The sequence below is a fragment of the Taudactylus pleione genome, unplaced genomic scaffold (genome assembly GCF_031769625.1).
Source record: "Taudactylus pleione unplaced genomic scaffold, aTauple2 ptg000189l, whole genome shotgun sequence".
Taxonomy (NCBI): Eukaryota; Metazoa; Chordata; class Amphibia; order Anura; family Myobatrachidae; genus Taudactylus; species Taudactylus pleione.
The window spans coordinates 11,152,443-11,169,787 of record NW_028284591.1 but is presented as its reverse complement, the minus strand read 5'-3'; the positions used below and the strand labels follow the sequence as shown (position 1 = coordinate 11,169,787).

The following is a 17,345-nucleotide window of genomic DNA, read 5'->3' as shown; positions in this document are numbered from 1 at the left end:
CCCAGGGCTGGCACTGCTCCCGACGATGTACACAGGCTGCGGAGACTATGGGAAATGTCACCTTAGTGTATTAGATGTAAGTATAAAGTTACCAGTTAGTCTGCAGTGAAGCTGGTCTCCAGTCTGTGCCACCACTGATTCTCCATCTCACCGTGACAAGTGTCCATAACTCTCCTACAGAACATCCCTGGTCTCTCTGGATATGGACAAGTGACATTAAAAATGCCGGCACAGACGCCAACATCCTTCTTCAGATCTACGGAGAAAAGGGAAAATCAGATGAAATGAAACTGGATAACAACTCGGACAATTTTGAGACTGGACAGATAGACAAGTTCATGGTAAGAAACTCATTGCCGTAACACCTGCCAGGGGAAGTATATCTTATGTTTACCTAATGTCTATGTACAGCAGAGGAGGCAGCCATTACAGTATACCTATAGTATACATACCACCTATGCACAGAGGAGGCAGCCACTTACAGTATACCTATAGTATACATACCACCTATGCACAGAGGAGGCAGCCACTTACACTATACCTATAGTACACATAACACCTATGCACAGAGGAGGCAGCCACTTACAGTATACCTATAGTATACATACCACCTATACACAGAGGAGGCAGCCACTTACAGTATACCTATAGTATACATACCACCTATACACAGAGGAGGCAGCCACTTACAGTATCCCTATAGTATACATACCGCCTATGCACAGAGGAGGCAGCCACTTACAGTATACCTATAGTATACATACCACCTATGCACAGAGGAGACAGCTACTTACAGTATACCTATAGTATACATAACACCTATGCACAGAGGAGGCAGCTACTTACAGTATACCTATAGTACACATACCACCTATACACAGAGGAGGCAGCCACTTACAGTATACCTATAGTACACATAACACCTATACACAGAGGAGGCAGCCACTTACAGTATACCTATAGTACACATACCACCTATACACAGAGGAGGCAGCCACTTACAGTATACCTATAGTATACATACCACCTATACACAGAGGAGGCAGCCACTTACAGTATACCTATAGTATACATACCACCTATGCACAGAGGAGACAGCCACTTACAGTATACCTATAGTACACATACCACCTATGCACAGAGGAGGCAGCCACTTACAGTGTACCTATAGTATACATACCACCTATGCACAGAGGAGACAGCCACTTACAGTATACCTATAGTACACATACCACCTATACACAGAGGAGGCAGCCACTTACAGTATACCTATAGTACACATACCACCTATGCACAGAGGAGGCAGCCACTTACAGTATACCTATAGTATACATACCGCCTATACACAGAGGAGGCAGCCGCTTACAGTATACCTATAGTATACATACCACCTATACACAGAGGAGGCAGCCACTTACACTATACCTATAGTATACATACCACCTATACACAGAGGAGGCAGCCACTTACACTATACCTATAGTATACATACCACCTATGCACAGAGGAGGAAGCCACTTACAGTATACCTATAGTATACATACCACCTATACACAGAGGAGGCAGCCACTTACAGTATACCTATAGTATACATACCACCTATGCACAGAGGAGGCAGCCACTTACAGTATACCTACAGTATACATACCACCTATACACAGAGGAGGCAGCCACTTACAGTATACCTATAGTATACATACCACCTATGCACAGAGGAGGAAGCCACTTACAGTATACCTATAGTATACATACCACCTATGCACAGAGGAGGCAGCCACTTACAGTATACCTATAGTATACATACCACCTATGCACAGAGGAGGAAGCCACTTACAGTATACCTATAGTATACATACTGCCTATACACAGAGGAGGCAGCCACTTACAGTATACCTATAGTATACATACCACCTATACACAGCAGAGGAGGCAGCTACTTACAGTATACCTATAGTATACATACCACCTATACACAGAGGAGGCAGCCACTTACAGTATACCTATAGTATACATAACACCTATACACAGAGGAGGAAGCCACTTACAGTATACCTATAGTATACATACCGCCTATGCACAGAGGAGGCAGCCACTTACAGTATACCTATAGTATACATACCACCTATGCACAGAGGAGGCAGCCACTTACACTATACCTATAGTATACATACCACCTATACACAGAGGAGGCAGCCACTTACAGTATACCTATAGTATACATACCACCTATACACAGAGGAGGCAGCCACTTACAGTATACCTATAGTATACATACCGCCTGTACACAGAGGAGGCAGCTACTTACAGTATACCTATAGTACACATACCACCTATGCACAGAGGAGGCAGCCACTTACAGTATACCTATAGTATACATACCGCCTATGCACAGAGGAGGCAGCTACTTACAGTATACCTATAGTATACATACCACCTATACACAGAGGAGGCAGCCACTTACAGTATACCTATAGTATACATACCACCTATGCACAGAGGAGGCAGCCACTTACAGTATACCTATAGTATACATACCGCCTATGCACAGAGGAGGCAGCCACTTACAGTATACCTATAGTATACATACCACCTATACACAGAGGAGGCAGCTACTTACAGTATACCTATAGTATACATACCACCTATGCACAGAGGAGGCAGCTACTTACAGTATACCTATAGTATACATACCACCTATACACAGAGGAGGCAGCCGCTTACAGTATACCTATAGTATACATACCACCTATACACAGAGGAGGCAGCCACTTACACTATACCTATAGTATACATACCACCTATGCACAGAGGAGGCAGCCACTTACAGTATACCTATAGTATACATACCGCCTATACACAGAGGAGGCAGCCGCTTACAGTATACCTATAGTATACATACCACCTATACACAGAGGAGGCAGCCACTTACACTATACCTATAGTATACATACCACCTATGCACAGAGGAGGAAGCCACTTACAGTATACCTATAGTATACATACCACCTATACACAGAGGAGGCAGCCACTTACAGTATACCTATAGTATACATACCACCTATGCACAGAGGAGGCAGCCACTTACAGTATACCTATAGTATACATACCACCTATACACAGAGGAGGCAGCCACTTACAGTATACCTATAGTATACATACCACCTATGCACAGAGGAGGAAGCCACTTACAGTATACCTATAGTATACATACCACCTATGCACAGAGGAGGCAGCCACTTACAGTATACCTATAGTATACATACCACCTATGCACAGAGGAGGAAGCCACTTACAGTATACCTATAGTATACATACTGCCTATACACAGAGGAGGCAGCCACTTACAGTATACCTATAGTATACATACCACCTATACACAGCAGAGGAGGCAGCTACTTACAGTATACCTATAGTATACATACCACCTATACACAGAGGAGGCAGCCACTTACAGTATACCTATAGTATACATAACACCTATACACAGAGGAGGAAGCCACTTACAGTATACCTATAGTATACATACCGCCTATGCACAGAGGAGGCAGCCACTTACAGTATACCTATAGTATACATACCACCTATGCACAGAGGAGGCAGCCACTTACACTATACCTATAGTATACATACCACCTATACACAGAGGAGGCAGCCACTTACAGTATACCTATAGTATACATACCACCTATACACAGAGGAGGCAGCCACTTACAGTATACCTATAGTATACATACCGCCTGTACACAGAGGAGGCAGCTACTTACAGTATACCTATAGTACACATACCACCTATGCACAGAGGAGGCAGCCACTTACAGTATACCTATAGTATACATACCGCCTATGCACAGAGGAGGCAGCTACTTACAGTATACCTATAGTATACATACCACCTATACACAGAGGAGGCAGCCACTTACAGTATACCTATAGTATACATACCGCCTATGCACAGAGGATGCAGCCACTTACAGTATACCTATAGTACACATAACACCTATGCACAGAGGAGGCAGCTACTTACAGTATACCTATAGTATACATACCGCCTATGCACAGAGGAGGCAGCCACTTACAGTATACCTATAGTATACATACCGCCTATGCACAGAGGAGGCAGCCACTTACAGTATACCTATAGTATACATACCGCCTATGTACAGAGGAGGCAGCCACTTACAGTATACCTATAGTATACATACCACCTATACACAGAGGAGGCAGCCACTTACAGTATACCTATAGTACACATAACACCTATGCACAGAGGAGGCAGCCACTTACAGTATACCTATAGTATACATACCACCTATACACAGCAGAGGAGGCAGCTACTTACAGTATACCTATAGTATACATACCACCTATACACAGAGGAGACAGCTACTTACAGTATACCTATAGTATACATACCGCCTATGCACAGAGGAGGCAGCCACTTACAGTATACCTATAGTATACATACCACCTATACACAGCAGAGGAGGCAGCTACTTACAGTATACCTATAGTATACATACCACCTATACACAGCAGAGGAGGCAGCTACTTACAGTATACCTATAGTATACATACCACCTATACACAGAGGAGGCAGCTACTTACAGTATACCTATAGTATACATACCACCTATACACAGCAGAGGAGGCAGCTACTTACAGTATACCTATAGTATACATACCACCTATACACAGAGGAGGCAGCCACTTACAGTATACCTATAGTATACATACCACCTATGCACAGAGGAGGCAGCCACTTACAGTATAACTATAGTATACATACCACCTATGCACAGAGGAGGCAGCTACTTACAGTATACCTATAGTATACATACCACCTATACACAGAGGAGGCAGCCACTTACAGTATACCTATAGTATACATACCACCTATACACAGAGGAGGCAGCCACTTACAGTATACCTATAGTATACATACCACCTATACACAGAGGAGGCAGCCACTTACAGTATAGCTATAGTATACATACCGCCTATACACAGAGGAGGCAGCCACTTACAGTATACCTATAGTATACATACCACCTATACACAGAGGAGGCAGCCACTTACAGTATAGCTATAGTATACATACCGCCTATACACAGAGGAGGCAGCCACTTACAGTATACCTATAGTATACATACCACCTATACACAGAGGAGGCAGCCACTTACAGTATACCTATAGTATACATACCACCTATGCACAGAGGAGGCAGCCACTTACAGTATACCTATAGTATACATACCACCTATGCACAGAGGAGGCAGCCGCTTACAGTATACCTATAGTACACATACCACCTATACACAGAGGAGGCAGCCACTTACAGTATATCTATAGTATACATATCGCCTATACACAGCAGAGGAGGCAGCCACTTACAGTATACCTATAGTATACATACCACCTATACACAGAGGAGGCAGCCACTTACAGTATACCTATAGTATACATACCACCTATACACAGAGGAGGCAGCCACTTACAGTATATCTATAGTATACATACCACCTATACACAGAGGAGGCAGCCACTTACAGTATACCTATAGTATACATACCGCCTATACACAGAGGAGGCAGCCACTTACAGTATATCTATAGTATACATACCACCTATACACAGAGGAGGCAGCCACTTACAGTATACCTATAGTATACATACCACCTATGCACAGAGGAGGAAGCTACTTACAGTATACCTATAGTATACATACCACCTATGCACAGAGGAGGCAGCCACTTACAGTATACCTATAGTATACATACCGCCTATACACAGAGGAGGCAGCTACTTACAGTATACCTATAGTATACATACCACCTATACACAGAGGAGGCAGCCACTTACAGTATAGCTATAGTATACATACCACCTATACACAGAGGAGACAGCCGCTTACAGTATACCTATAGTATACATACCACCTATACACAGAGGAGGCAGGCACTTACAGTATACCTATAGTATACATACCACCTATGCACAGAGGAGGCAGCCACTTACAGTATACCTATAGTATACATACCACCTATGCACAGAGGAGGCAGCCACTTACAGTATACCTATAGTATACATACCGCCTATACACAGAGGAGGCAGCTACTTACAGTATACCTATAGTATACATACCACCTATACACAGAGGAGGCAGCCACTTACAGTATACCTATAGTATACATACCGCCTATGCACAGAGGAGGCAGCCACTTACAGTATACCTATAGTATACATACTACCTATACACAGAGGAGGCAGCCACTTACAGTATACCTATAGTATACATACCACCTATACACAGCAGAGGAGGCAGCCACTTACAGTATACCTATAGTATACATACCACCTATGCACAGAGGAGGCAGCCACTTACAGTATACCTATAGTATACATACCACCTATACACAGAGGAGGCAGCCACTTACAGTATACCTATAGTATACATACCACCTATACACAGCAGAGGAGGCAGCCACTTACAGTATACCTATAGTATACATACCACCTATACACAGAGGAGGCAGCCACTTACAGTATACCTATAGTATACATACCACCTATACACAGAGGAGGCAGACACTTACAGTATACCTATAGTATACATACCACCTATACACAGCAGAGGAGGCAGCCACTTACAGTATACCTATAGTATACATACCACCTATACACAGAGGAGGCAGCCGCTTACAGTATACCTATAGTATACATACCGCCTATACACAGAGGAGGCAGCTACTTACAGTATACCTATAGTATACATACCGCCTATACACAGAGGAGGCAGCCACTTACAGTATACCTATAGTATAAATACCGCCTATACACAGCAGAGGAGGCAGCCACTTACAGTATACCTATAGTATACATACCACCTATGCACAGAGGAGGCAGCCACTTACAGTATACCTATAGTATACATACCACCTATACACAGAGGAGGCAGACACTTACAGTATACCTATAGTATACATACCACCTATACACAGCAGAGGAGGCAGCCACTTACAGTATACCTATAGTATACATACCACCTATACACAGAGGAGGCAGCCGCTTACAGTATACCTATAGTATACATACCGCCTATACACAGAGGAGGCAGCTACTTACAGTATACCTATAGTATACATACCGCCTATACACAGAGGAGGCAGCCACTTACAGTATACCTATAGTATAAATACCGCCTATACACAGCAGAGGAGGCAGCCACTTACAGTATACCTATAGTATACATACCACCTATACACAGAGGAGGCAGCCGCTTACAGTATACCTATAGTATACATACCGCCTATACACAGAGGAGGCAGCTACTTACAGTATACCTATAGTATACATACCACCTATACACAGCAGAGGAGGCAGCTACTTACAGTATACCTATAGTATACATACCACCTATACACAGAGGAGGCAGCCACTTACAGTATACCTATAGTATACATACCACCTATGCACAGAGGAGGCAGCCACTTACAGTATAACTATAGTATACATACCACCTATGCACAGAGGAGGCAGCTACTTACAGTATACCTATAGTATACATACCACCTATACACAGAGGAGGCAGCCACTTACAGTATACCTATAGTATACATACCACCTATACACAGAGGAGGCAGCCACTTACAGTATACCTATAGTATACATACCACCTATACACAGAGGAGGCAGCCACTTACAGTATAGCTATAGTATACATACCGCCTATACACAGAGGAGGCAGCCACTTACAGTATACCTATAGTATACATACCACCTATACACAGAGGAGGCAGCCACTTACAGTATAGCTATAGTATACATACCGCCTATACACAGAGGAGGCAGCCACTTACAGTATACCTATAGTATACATACCACCTATACACAGAGGAGGCAGCCACTTACAGTATACCTATAGTATACATACCACCTATGCACAGAGGAGGCAGCCACTTACAGTATACCTATAGTATACATACCACCTATGCACAGAGGAGGCAGCCGCTTACAGTATACCTATAGTACACATACCACCTATACACAGAGGAGGCAGCCACTTACAGTATATCTATAGTATACATATCGCCTATACACAGCAGAGGAGGCAGCCACTTACAGTATACCTATAGTATACATACCACCTATACACAGAGGAGGCAGCCACTTACAGTATACCTATAGTATACATACCACCTATACACAGAGGAGGCAGCCACTTACAGTATATCTATAGTATACATACCACCTATACACAGAGGAGGCAGCCACTTACAGTATACCTATAGTATACATACCGCCTATACACAGAGGAGGCAGCCACTTACAGTATATCTATAGTATACATACCACCTATACACAGAGGAGGCAGCCACTTACAGTATACCTATAGTATACATACCACCTATGCACAGAGGAGGAAGCTACTTACAGTATACCTATAGTATACATACCACCTATGCACAGAGGAGGCAGCCACTTACAGTATACCTATAGTATACATACCGCCTATACACAGAGGAGGCAGCTACTTACAGTATACCTATAGTATACATACCACCTATACACAGAGGAGGCAGCCACTTACAGTATAGCTATAGTATACATACCACCTATACACAGAGGAGACAGCCGCTTACAGTATACCTATAGTATACATACCACCTATACACAGAGGAGGCAGGCACTTACAGTATACCTATAGTATACATACCACCTATGCACAGAGGAGGCAGCCACTTACAGTATACCTATAGTATACATACCACCTATGCACAGAGGAGGCAGCCACTTACAGTATACCTATAGTATACATACCGCCTATACACAGAGGAGGCAGCTACTTACAGTATACCTATAGTATACATACCACCTATACACAGAGGAGGCAGCCACTTACAGTATACCTATAGTATACATACCGCCTATGCACAGAGGAGGCAGCCACTTACAGTATACCTATAGTATACATACCACCTATACACAGAGGAGGCAGCCACTTACAGTATACCTATAGTATACATACCACCTATACACAGCAGAGGAGGCAGCCACTTACAGTATACCTATAGTATACATACCACCTATGCACAGAGGAGGCAGCCACTTACAGTATACCTATAGTATACATACCACCTATACACAGAGGAGGCAGCCACTTACAGTATACCTATAGTATACATACCACCTATACACAGCAGAGGAGGCAGCCACTTACAGTATACCTATAGTATACATACCACCTATACACAGAGGAGGCAGCCACTTACAGTATACCTATAGTATACATACCACCTATACACAGAGGAGGCAGACACTTACAGTATACCTATAGTATACATACCACCTATACACAGCAGAGGAGGCAGCCACTTACAGTATACCTATAGTATACATACCACCTATACACAGAGGAGGCAGCCGCTTACAGTATACCTATAGTATACATACCGCCTATACACAGAGGAGGCAGCTACTTACAGTATACCTATAGTATACATACCGCCTATACACAGAGGAGGCAGCCACTTACAGTATACCTATAGTATAAATACCGCCTATACACAGCAGAGGAGGCAGCCACTTACAGTATACCTATAGTATACATACCACCTATGCACAGAGGAGGCAGCCACTTACAGTATACCTATAGTATACATACCACCTATGCACAGAGGAGGCAGCCACTTACAGTATACCTATAGTATACATACCGCCTATGCACAGAGGAGGCAGCCACTTACAGTATACCTATAGTATACATACCACCTATGCACAGAGGAGGCAGCCACTTACAGTATACCTATAGTATACATACCACCTATGCACAGAGGAGGCAGACACTTACAGTATACCTATAGTATACATACCACCTATGCACAGAGGAGGCAGACACTTACAGTATACCTATAGTATACATACCACCTATGCACAGAGGAGGCAGCCACTTACAGTATACCTATAGTATACATACCACCTATACACAGAGGAGGCAGCCACTTACAGTATACCTATAGTATACATACCACCTATGCACAGAGGAGGCAGCCACTTACAGTATACCTATAGTATACATACCGCCTATGTACAGAGGAGGCAGCCACTTACAGTATACCTATAGTATACATACCACCTATACACAGAGGAGGCAGCCACTTACAGTATAGCTATAGTATACATACCACCTATACACAGAGGAGGCAGCAACTTACAGTATACCTATAGTATACATACCACCTATACACAGAGGAGGCAGCCACTTACAGTATACCTATAGTATACATACCACCTATGCACAGAGGAGGCAGACACTTACAGTATACCTATAGTATACATACCACCTATGCACAGAGGAGACAGCTACTTACAGTATACCTATAGTATACATACCACCTATACACAGAGGAGGCAGCCACTTACAGTATACCTATAGTATACATACCGCCTATACACAGAGGAGGCAGCCACTTATAGTATAACTATAGTATACATACCGCCTATGCACAGAGGAGACAGCCGCTTACAGTATACCTATGGTATACATACCGCCTATGCACAGAGGAGGCAGCTACTTACAGTATACCTATAGTATACATACCACCTATGCACAGAGAAGGCAGCTACTTACAGTATACCTATAGTATACATACCGTCTATGCACAGAGGAGGCAGCCACTTACAGTATACCTATAGTATACATACCGCCTATGCACAGAGGAGGCAGCCACTTACAGTATACCTATAGTATACATACCGCCTATGTACAGAGGAGGCAGCCACTTACAGTATACCTATAGTATACATACCACCTATACACAGAGGAGGCAGCCACTTACAGTATACCTATAGTACACATAACACCTATGCACAGAGGAGGCAGCCACTTACAGTATACCTATAGTATACATACCACCTATACACAGCAGAGGAGGCAGCTACTTACAGTATACCTATAGTATACATACCACCTATACACAGAGGAGACAGCTACTTACAGTATACCTATAGTATACATACCGCCTATGCACAGAGGAGGCAGCCACTTACAGTATACCTATAGTATACATACCACCTATACACAGCAGAGGAGGCAGCTACTTACAGTATACCTATAGTATACATACCACCTATACACAGCAGAGGAGGCAGCTACTTACAGTATACCTATAGTATACATACCACCTATACACAGAGGAGGCAGCTACTTACAGTATACCTATAGTATACATACCACCTATACACAGCAGAGGAGGCAGCTACTTACAGTATACCTATAGTATACATACCACCTATACACAGAGGAGGCAGCCACTTACAGTATACCTATAGTATACATACCACCTATGCACAGAGGAGGCAGCCACTTACAGTATAACTATAGTATACATACCACCTATGCACAGAGGAGGCAGCTACTTACAGTATACCTATAGTATACATACCACCTATACACAGAGGAGGCAGCCACTTACAGTATACCTATAGTATACATACCACCTATACACAGAGGAGGCAGCCACTTACAGTATACCTATAGTATACATACCACCTATACACAGAGGAGGCAGCCACTTACAGTATAGCTATAGTATACATACCGCCTATACACAGAGGAGGCAGCCACTTACAGTATACCTATAGTATACATACCACCTATACACAGAGGAGGCAGCCACTTACAGTATAGCTATAGTATACATACCGCCTATACACAGAGGAGGCAGCCACTTACAGTATACCTATAGTATACATACCACCTATACACAGAGGAGGCAGCCACTTACAGAATACCTATAGTATACATACCACCTATACACAGAGGAGGCAGCCACTTACAGTATACCTATAGTATACATACCACCTATGCACAGAGGAGGCAGCCGCTTACAGTATACCTATAGTACACATACCACCTATACACAGAGGAGGCAGCCACTTACAGTATATCTATAGTATACATATCGCCTATACACAGCAGAGGAGGCAGCCACTTACAGTATACCTATAGTATACATACCACCTATACACAGAGGAGGCAGCCACTTACAGTATACCTATAGTATACATACCACCTATACACAGAGGAGGCAGCCACTTACAGTATATCTATAGTATACATACCACCTATACACAGAGGAGGCAGCCACTTACAGTATACCTATAGTATACATACCGCCTATACACAGAGGAGGCAGCCACTTACAGTATATCTATAGTATACATACCACCTATACACAGAGGAGGCAGCCACTTACAGTATACCTATAGTATACATACCACCTATGCACAGAGGAGGAAGCTACTTACAGTATACCTATAGTATACATACCACCTATGCACAGAGGAGGCAGCCACTTACAGTATACCTATAGTATACATACCGCCTATACACAGAGGAGGCAGCTACTTACAGTATACCTATAGTATACATACCACCTATACACAGAGGAGGCAGCCACTTACAGTATAGCTATAGTATACATACCACCTATACACAGAGGAGACAGCCGCTTACAGTATACCTATAGTATACATACCACCTATACACAGAGGAGGCAGCCACTTACAGTATACCTATAGTATACATACCACCTATGCACAGAGGAGGCAGCCACTTACAGTATACCTATAGTATACATACCACCTATGCACAGAGGAGGCAGCCACTTACAGTATACCTATAGTATACATACCGCCTATACACAGAGGAGGCAGCTACTTACAGTATACCTATAGTATACATACCACCTATACACAGAGGAGGCAGCCACTTACAGTATACCTATAGTATACATACCGCCTATGCACAGAGGAGGCAGCCACTTACAGTATACCTATAGTATACATACCACCTATACACAGAGGAGGCAGCCACTTACAGTATACCTATAGTATACATACCACCTATACACAGCAGAGGAGGCAGCCACTTACAGTATACCTATAGTATACATACCACCTATGCACAGAGGAGGCAGCCACTTACAGTATACCTATAGTATACATACCACCTATACACAGAGGAGGCAGCCACTTACAGTATACCTATAGTATACATACCACCTATACACAGCAGAGGAGGCAGCCACTTACAGTATACCTATAGTATACATACCACCTATACACAGAGGAGGCAGCCACTTACAGTATACCTATAGTATACATACCACCTATACACAGAGGAGGCAGACACTTACAGTATACCTATAGTATACATACCACCTATACACAGCAGAGGAGGCAGCCACTTACAGTATACCTATAGTATACATACCACCTATACACAGAGGAGGCAGCCGCTTACAGTATACCTATAGTATACATACCGCCTATACACAGAGGAGGCAGCTACTTACAGTATACCTATAGTATACATACCGCCTATACACAGAGGAGGCAGCCACTTACAGTATACCTATAGTATAAATACCGCCTATACACAGCAGAGGAGGCAGCCACTTACAGTATACCTATAGTATACATACCACCTATGCACAGAGGAGGCAGCCACTTACAGTATACCTATAGTATACATACCACCTATGCACAGAGGAGGCAGCCACTTACAGTATACCTATAGTATACATACCACCTATGCACAGAGGAGGCAGCCACTTACAGTATACCTATAGTATACATACCACCTATGCACAGAGGAGGCAGACACTTACAGTATACCTATAGTATACATACCACCTATGCACAGAGGAGGCAGCCACTTACAGTATACCTATAGTATACATACCACCTATACACAGAGGAGGCAGCCACTTACAGTATACCTATAGTATACATACCACCTATGCACAGAGGAGGCAGCCACTTACAGTATACCTATAGTATACATACCGCCTATGTACAGAGGAGGCAGCCACTTACAGTATACTTATAGTATACATACCACCTATACACAGAGGAGGCAGCCACTTACAGTATAGCTATAGTATACATACCACCTATACACAGAGGAGGCAGCAACTTACAGTATACCTATAGTATACATACCACCTATACACAGAGGAGGCAGCCACTTACAGTATACCTATAGTATACATACCACCTATGCACAGAGGAGGCAGACACTTACAGTATACCTATAGTATACATACCACCTATGCACAGAGGAGACAGCTACTTACAGTATACCTATAGTATACATACCACCTATACACAGAGGAGGCAGCCACTTACAGTATACCTATAGTATACATACCGCCTATACACAGAGGAGGCAGCCACTTATAGTATAACTATAGTATACATACCGCCTATGCACAGAGGAGACAGCCGCTTACAGTATACCTATAGTATACATACCGCCTATGCACAGAGGAGGCAGCTACTTACAGTATACCTATAGTATACATACCACCTATGCACAGAGAAGGCAGCTACTTACAGTATACCTATAGTATACATACCACCTATACACAGAGGAGGCAGCCACTTACAGTATACCTATAGTATACATACCGCCCATGCACAGAGGAGACAGCCGCTTACAGTATACCTATAGTATACATACCGCCTATGCACAGAGGAGGCAGCTACTTACAGTATACCTATAGTATACATACCACCTATGCACAGAGGAGGCAGCCACTTACAGTATACCTATAGTATACATACCACCTATGCACAGAGGAGGTAGCTACTTACAGTATACCTATAGTATACATACCACCTATGCACAGAGGAGGCAGCCACTTACAGTATACCTATAGTATACATACCACCTATGCACAGAGGAGGTAGCTACTTACAGTATACCTATAGTATACATACCACCTATACACAGAGGAGGCAGCCACTTACAGTATACCTATAGTATACATACCACCTATACACAGAGGAGGCAGCTACTTACAGTATACCTATAGTATACATACCGCCTGTACACAGAGGAGGCAGCTACTTACAGTATACCTATAGTATACATACCACCTATGCACAGAGGAGGCAGCCACTTACAGTATACCTATAGTATACATACCACCTATGCACAGAGGAGGCAGCCACTTACAGTATATCTATAGTATACATACCACCTATGCACAGAGGAGGCAGCCACTTACAGTATATCTATAGTATACATATCGCCTATACACAGCAGAGGAGGCAGCCACTTACAGTATACCTATAGTATACATACCACCTATACACAGAGGAGGCAGCTACTTACAGTATACCTATAGTATACATACCACCTATGCACAGAGGAGGCAGCTACTTACAGTATACCTATAGTATACATACCACCTATGCACAGAGGAGGCAGCTACTTACAGTATACCTATAGTATACATACCACCTATGCACAGAGGAGGCAGCCACTTACAGTATACCTATAGTATACATACCACCTATGCACAGAGGAGGCAGCTACTTACAGTATACCTATAGTATACATACCACCTATGCACAGAGGAGGCAGCTACTTACAGTATACCTATAGTATACATACCACCTATGCACAGAGGAGGCAGCCACTTACAGTATACCTATAGTATACATACCACCTATGCACAGAGGAGGCAGCCACTTACAGTATACCTATAGTATACATACCACCTATACACAGCAGAGGAGGCAGCCACTTACAGTATACCTATAGTACACATACCACCTATGCACAGAGGAGGCAGCCACTTACAGTATACCTATAGTATACATACCGCCTATACACAGAGGAGGCAGCTACTTACAGTATACCTATAGTATACATACCACCTATGCACAGAGGAGGCAGCCACTTACAGTATACCTATAGTATACATACCGCCTATGCACAGAGGAGGCAGCTACTTACAGTATTCCTATAGTATACATACCGCCTATGCACAGAGGAGGCAGCCACTTACAGTATACCTATAGTATACATACCACCTATGCACAGCAGAGGAGGCAGCCACTTACAGTATACCTATAGTATACATACCGCCTATACACAGAGGAGGCAGCTACTTACAGTATACCTATAGTATACATACCACCTATGCACAGAGGAGGCAGCCACTTACAGTATACCTATAGTATACATACCGCCTATGCACAGAGGAGGCAGCTACTTACAGTATACCTATAATATACATACCGCCTATACACAGAGGAGGCAGCCACTTACAGTATACCTATAGTATACATACCACCTATACACAGAGGAGGCAGCCACTTACAGTATATCTATAGTATACATACCACCTATGCACAGAGGAGGCAGCCACTTACAGTATATCTATAGTATACATACCACCTATACACAGAGGAGGCAGCCACTTACAGTATATCTATAGTATACATACCACCTATACACAGAGGAGGCAGCCGCTTACAGTATACCTATAGTACACATACCACCTATACACAGAGGAGGCAGCCACTTACAGTATATCTATAGTATACATACCACCTATACACAGAGGAGGCAGCCACTTACAGTATACCTATAGTATACATACCACCTATGCACAGAGGAGGCAGCCACTTACAGTATATCTATAGTATACATATCGCCTATACACAGCAGAGGAGGCAGCCACTTACAGTATACCTATAGTATACATACCACCTATGCACAGAGGAGGCAGCCACTTACAGTATACCTATAGTATACATACCGCCTATACACAGAGGAGGCAGCCACTTACAGTATATCTATAGTATACATACCACCTATACACAGAGGAGGCAGCCACTTACAGTATAGCTATAGTATACATACCACCTATACACAGAGGAGACAGCCGCTTACAGTATACCTATAGTATACATACCACCTATACACAGAGGAGGCAGCCACTTACAGTATACCTATAGTATACATACCACCTATGCACAGAGGAGGCAGCCACTTACAGTATACCTATAGTATAAATACCACCTATACACAGAGGAGGCAGCCACTTACAGTATAGCTATAGTATACATACCACCTATACACAGAGGAGACAGCCGCTTACAGTATACCTATAGTATACATACCACCTATACACAGAGGAGGCAGCCACTTACAGTATACCTATAGTATACATACCACCTATGCACAGAGGAGGCAGCCACTTACAGTATACCTATAGTATACATACCACCTATGCACAGAGGAGGCAGCCACTTACAGTATACCTATAGTATACATACCACCTATACACAGAGGAGGCAGCCACTTACAGTATACCTATAGTATACATACCGCCTATGCACAGAGGAGGCAGCCACTTACAGTATACCTATAGTATACATACCACCTATACACAGCAGAGGAGGCAGCCACTTACAGTATACCTATAGTATACATACCACCTATGCACAGAGGAGGCAGCCACTTACAGTATACCTGTAGTATACAT

General features: G+C 43.1%; 1 protein-coding gene across 1 annotated transcript in view; it reads left to right on the top strand.

Moving 5' to 3' along the window:
* The window catches only part of LOXHD1 (lipoxygenase homology PLAT domains 1), a 365,669-nt gene that overhangs the window by 186,526 nt on the left and 161,798 nt on the right, over positions 1 to 17,345 (top strand). Inside the window, exon 16 of the mRNA XM_088476506.1 lies at positions 181 to 341. Within this exon, the coding sequence (XP_088332632.1) occupies positions 181 to 341 (161 nt within the window). The remainder of the gene's footprint in view (positions 1 to 180; positions 342 to 17,345) is intronic.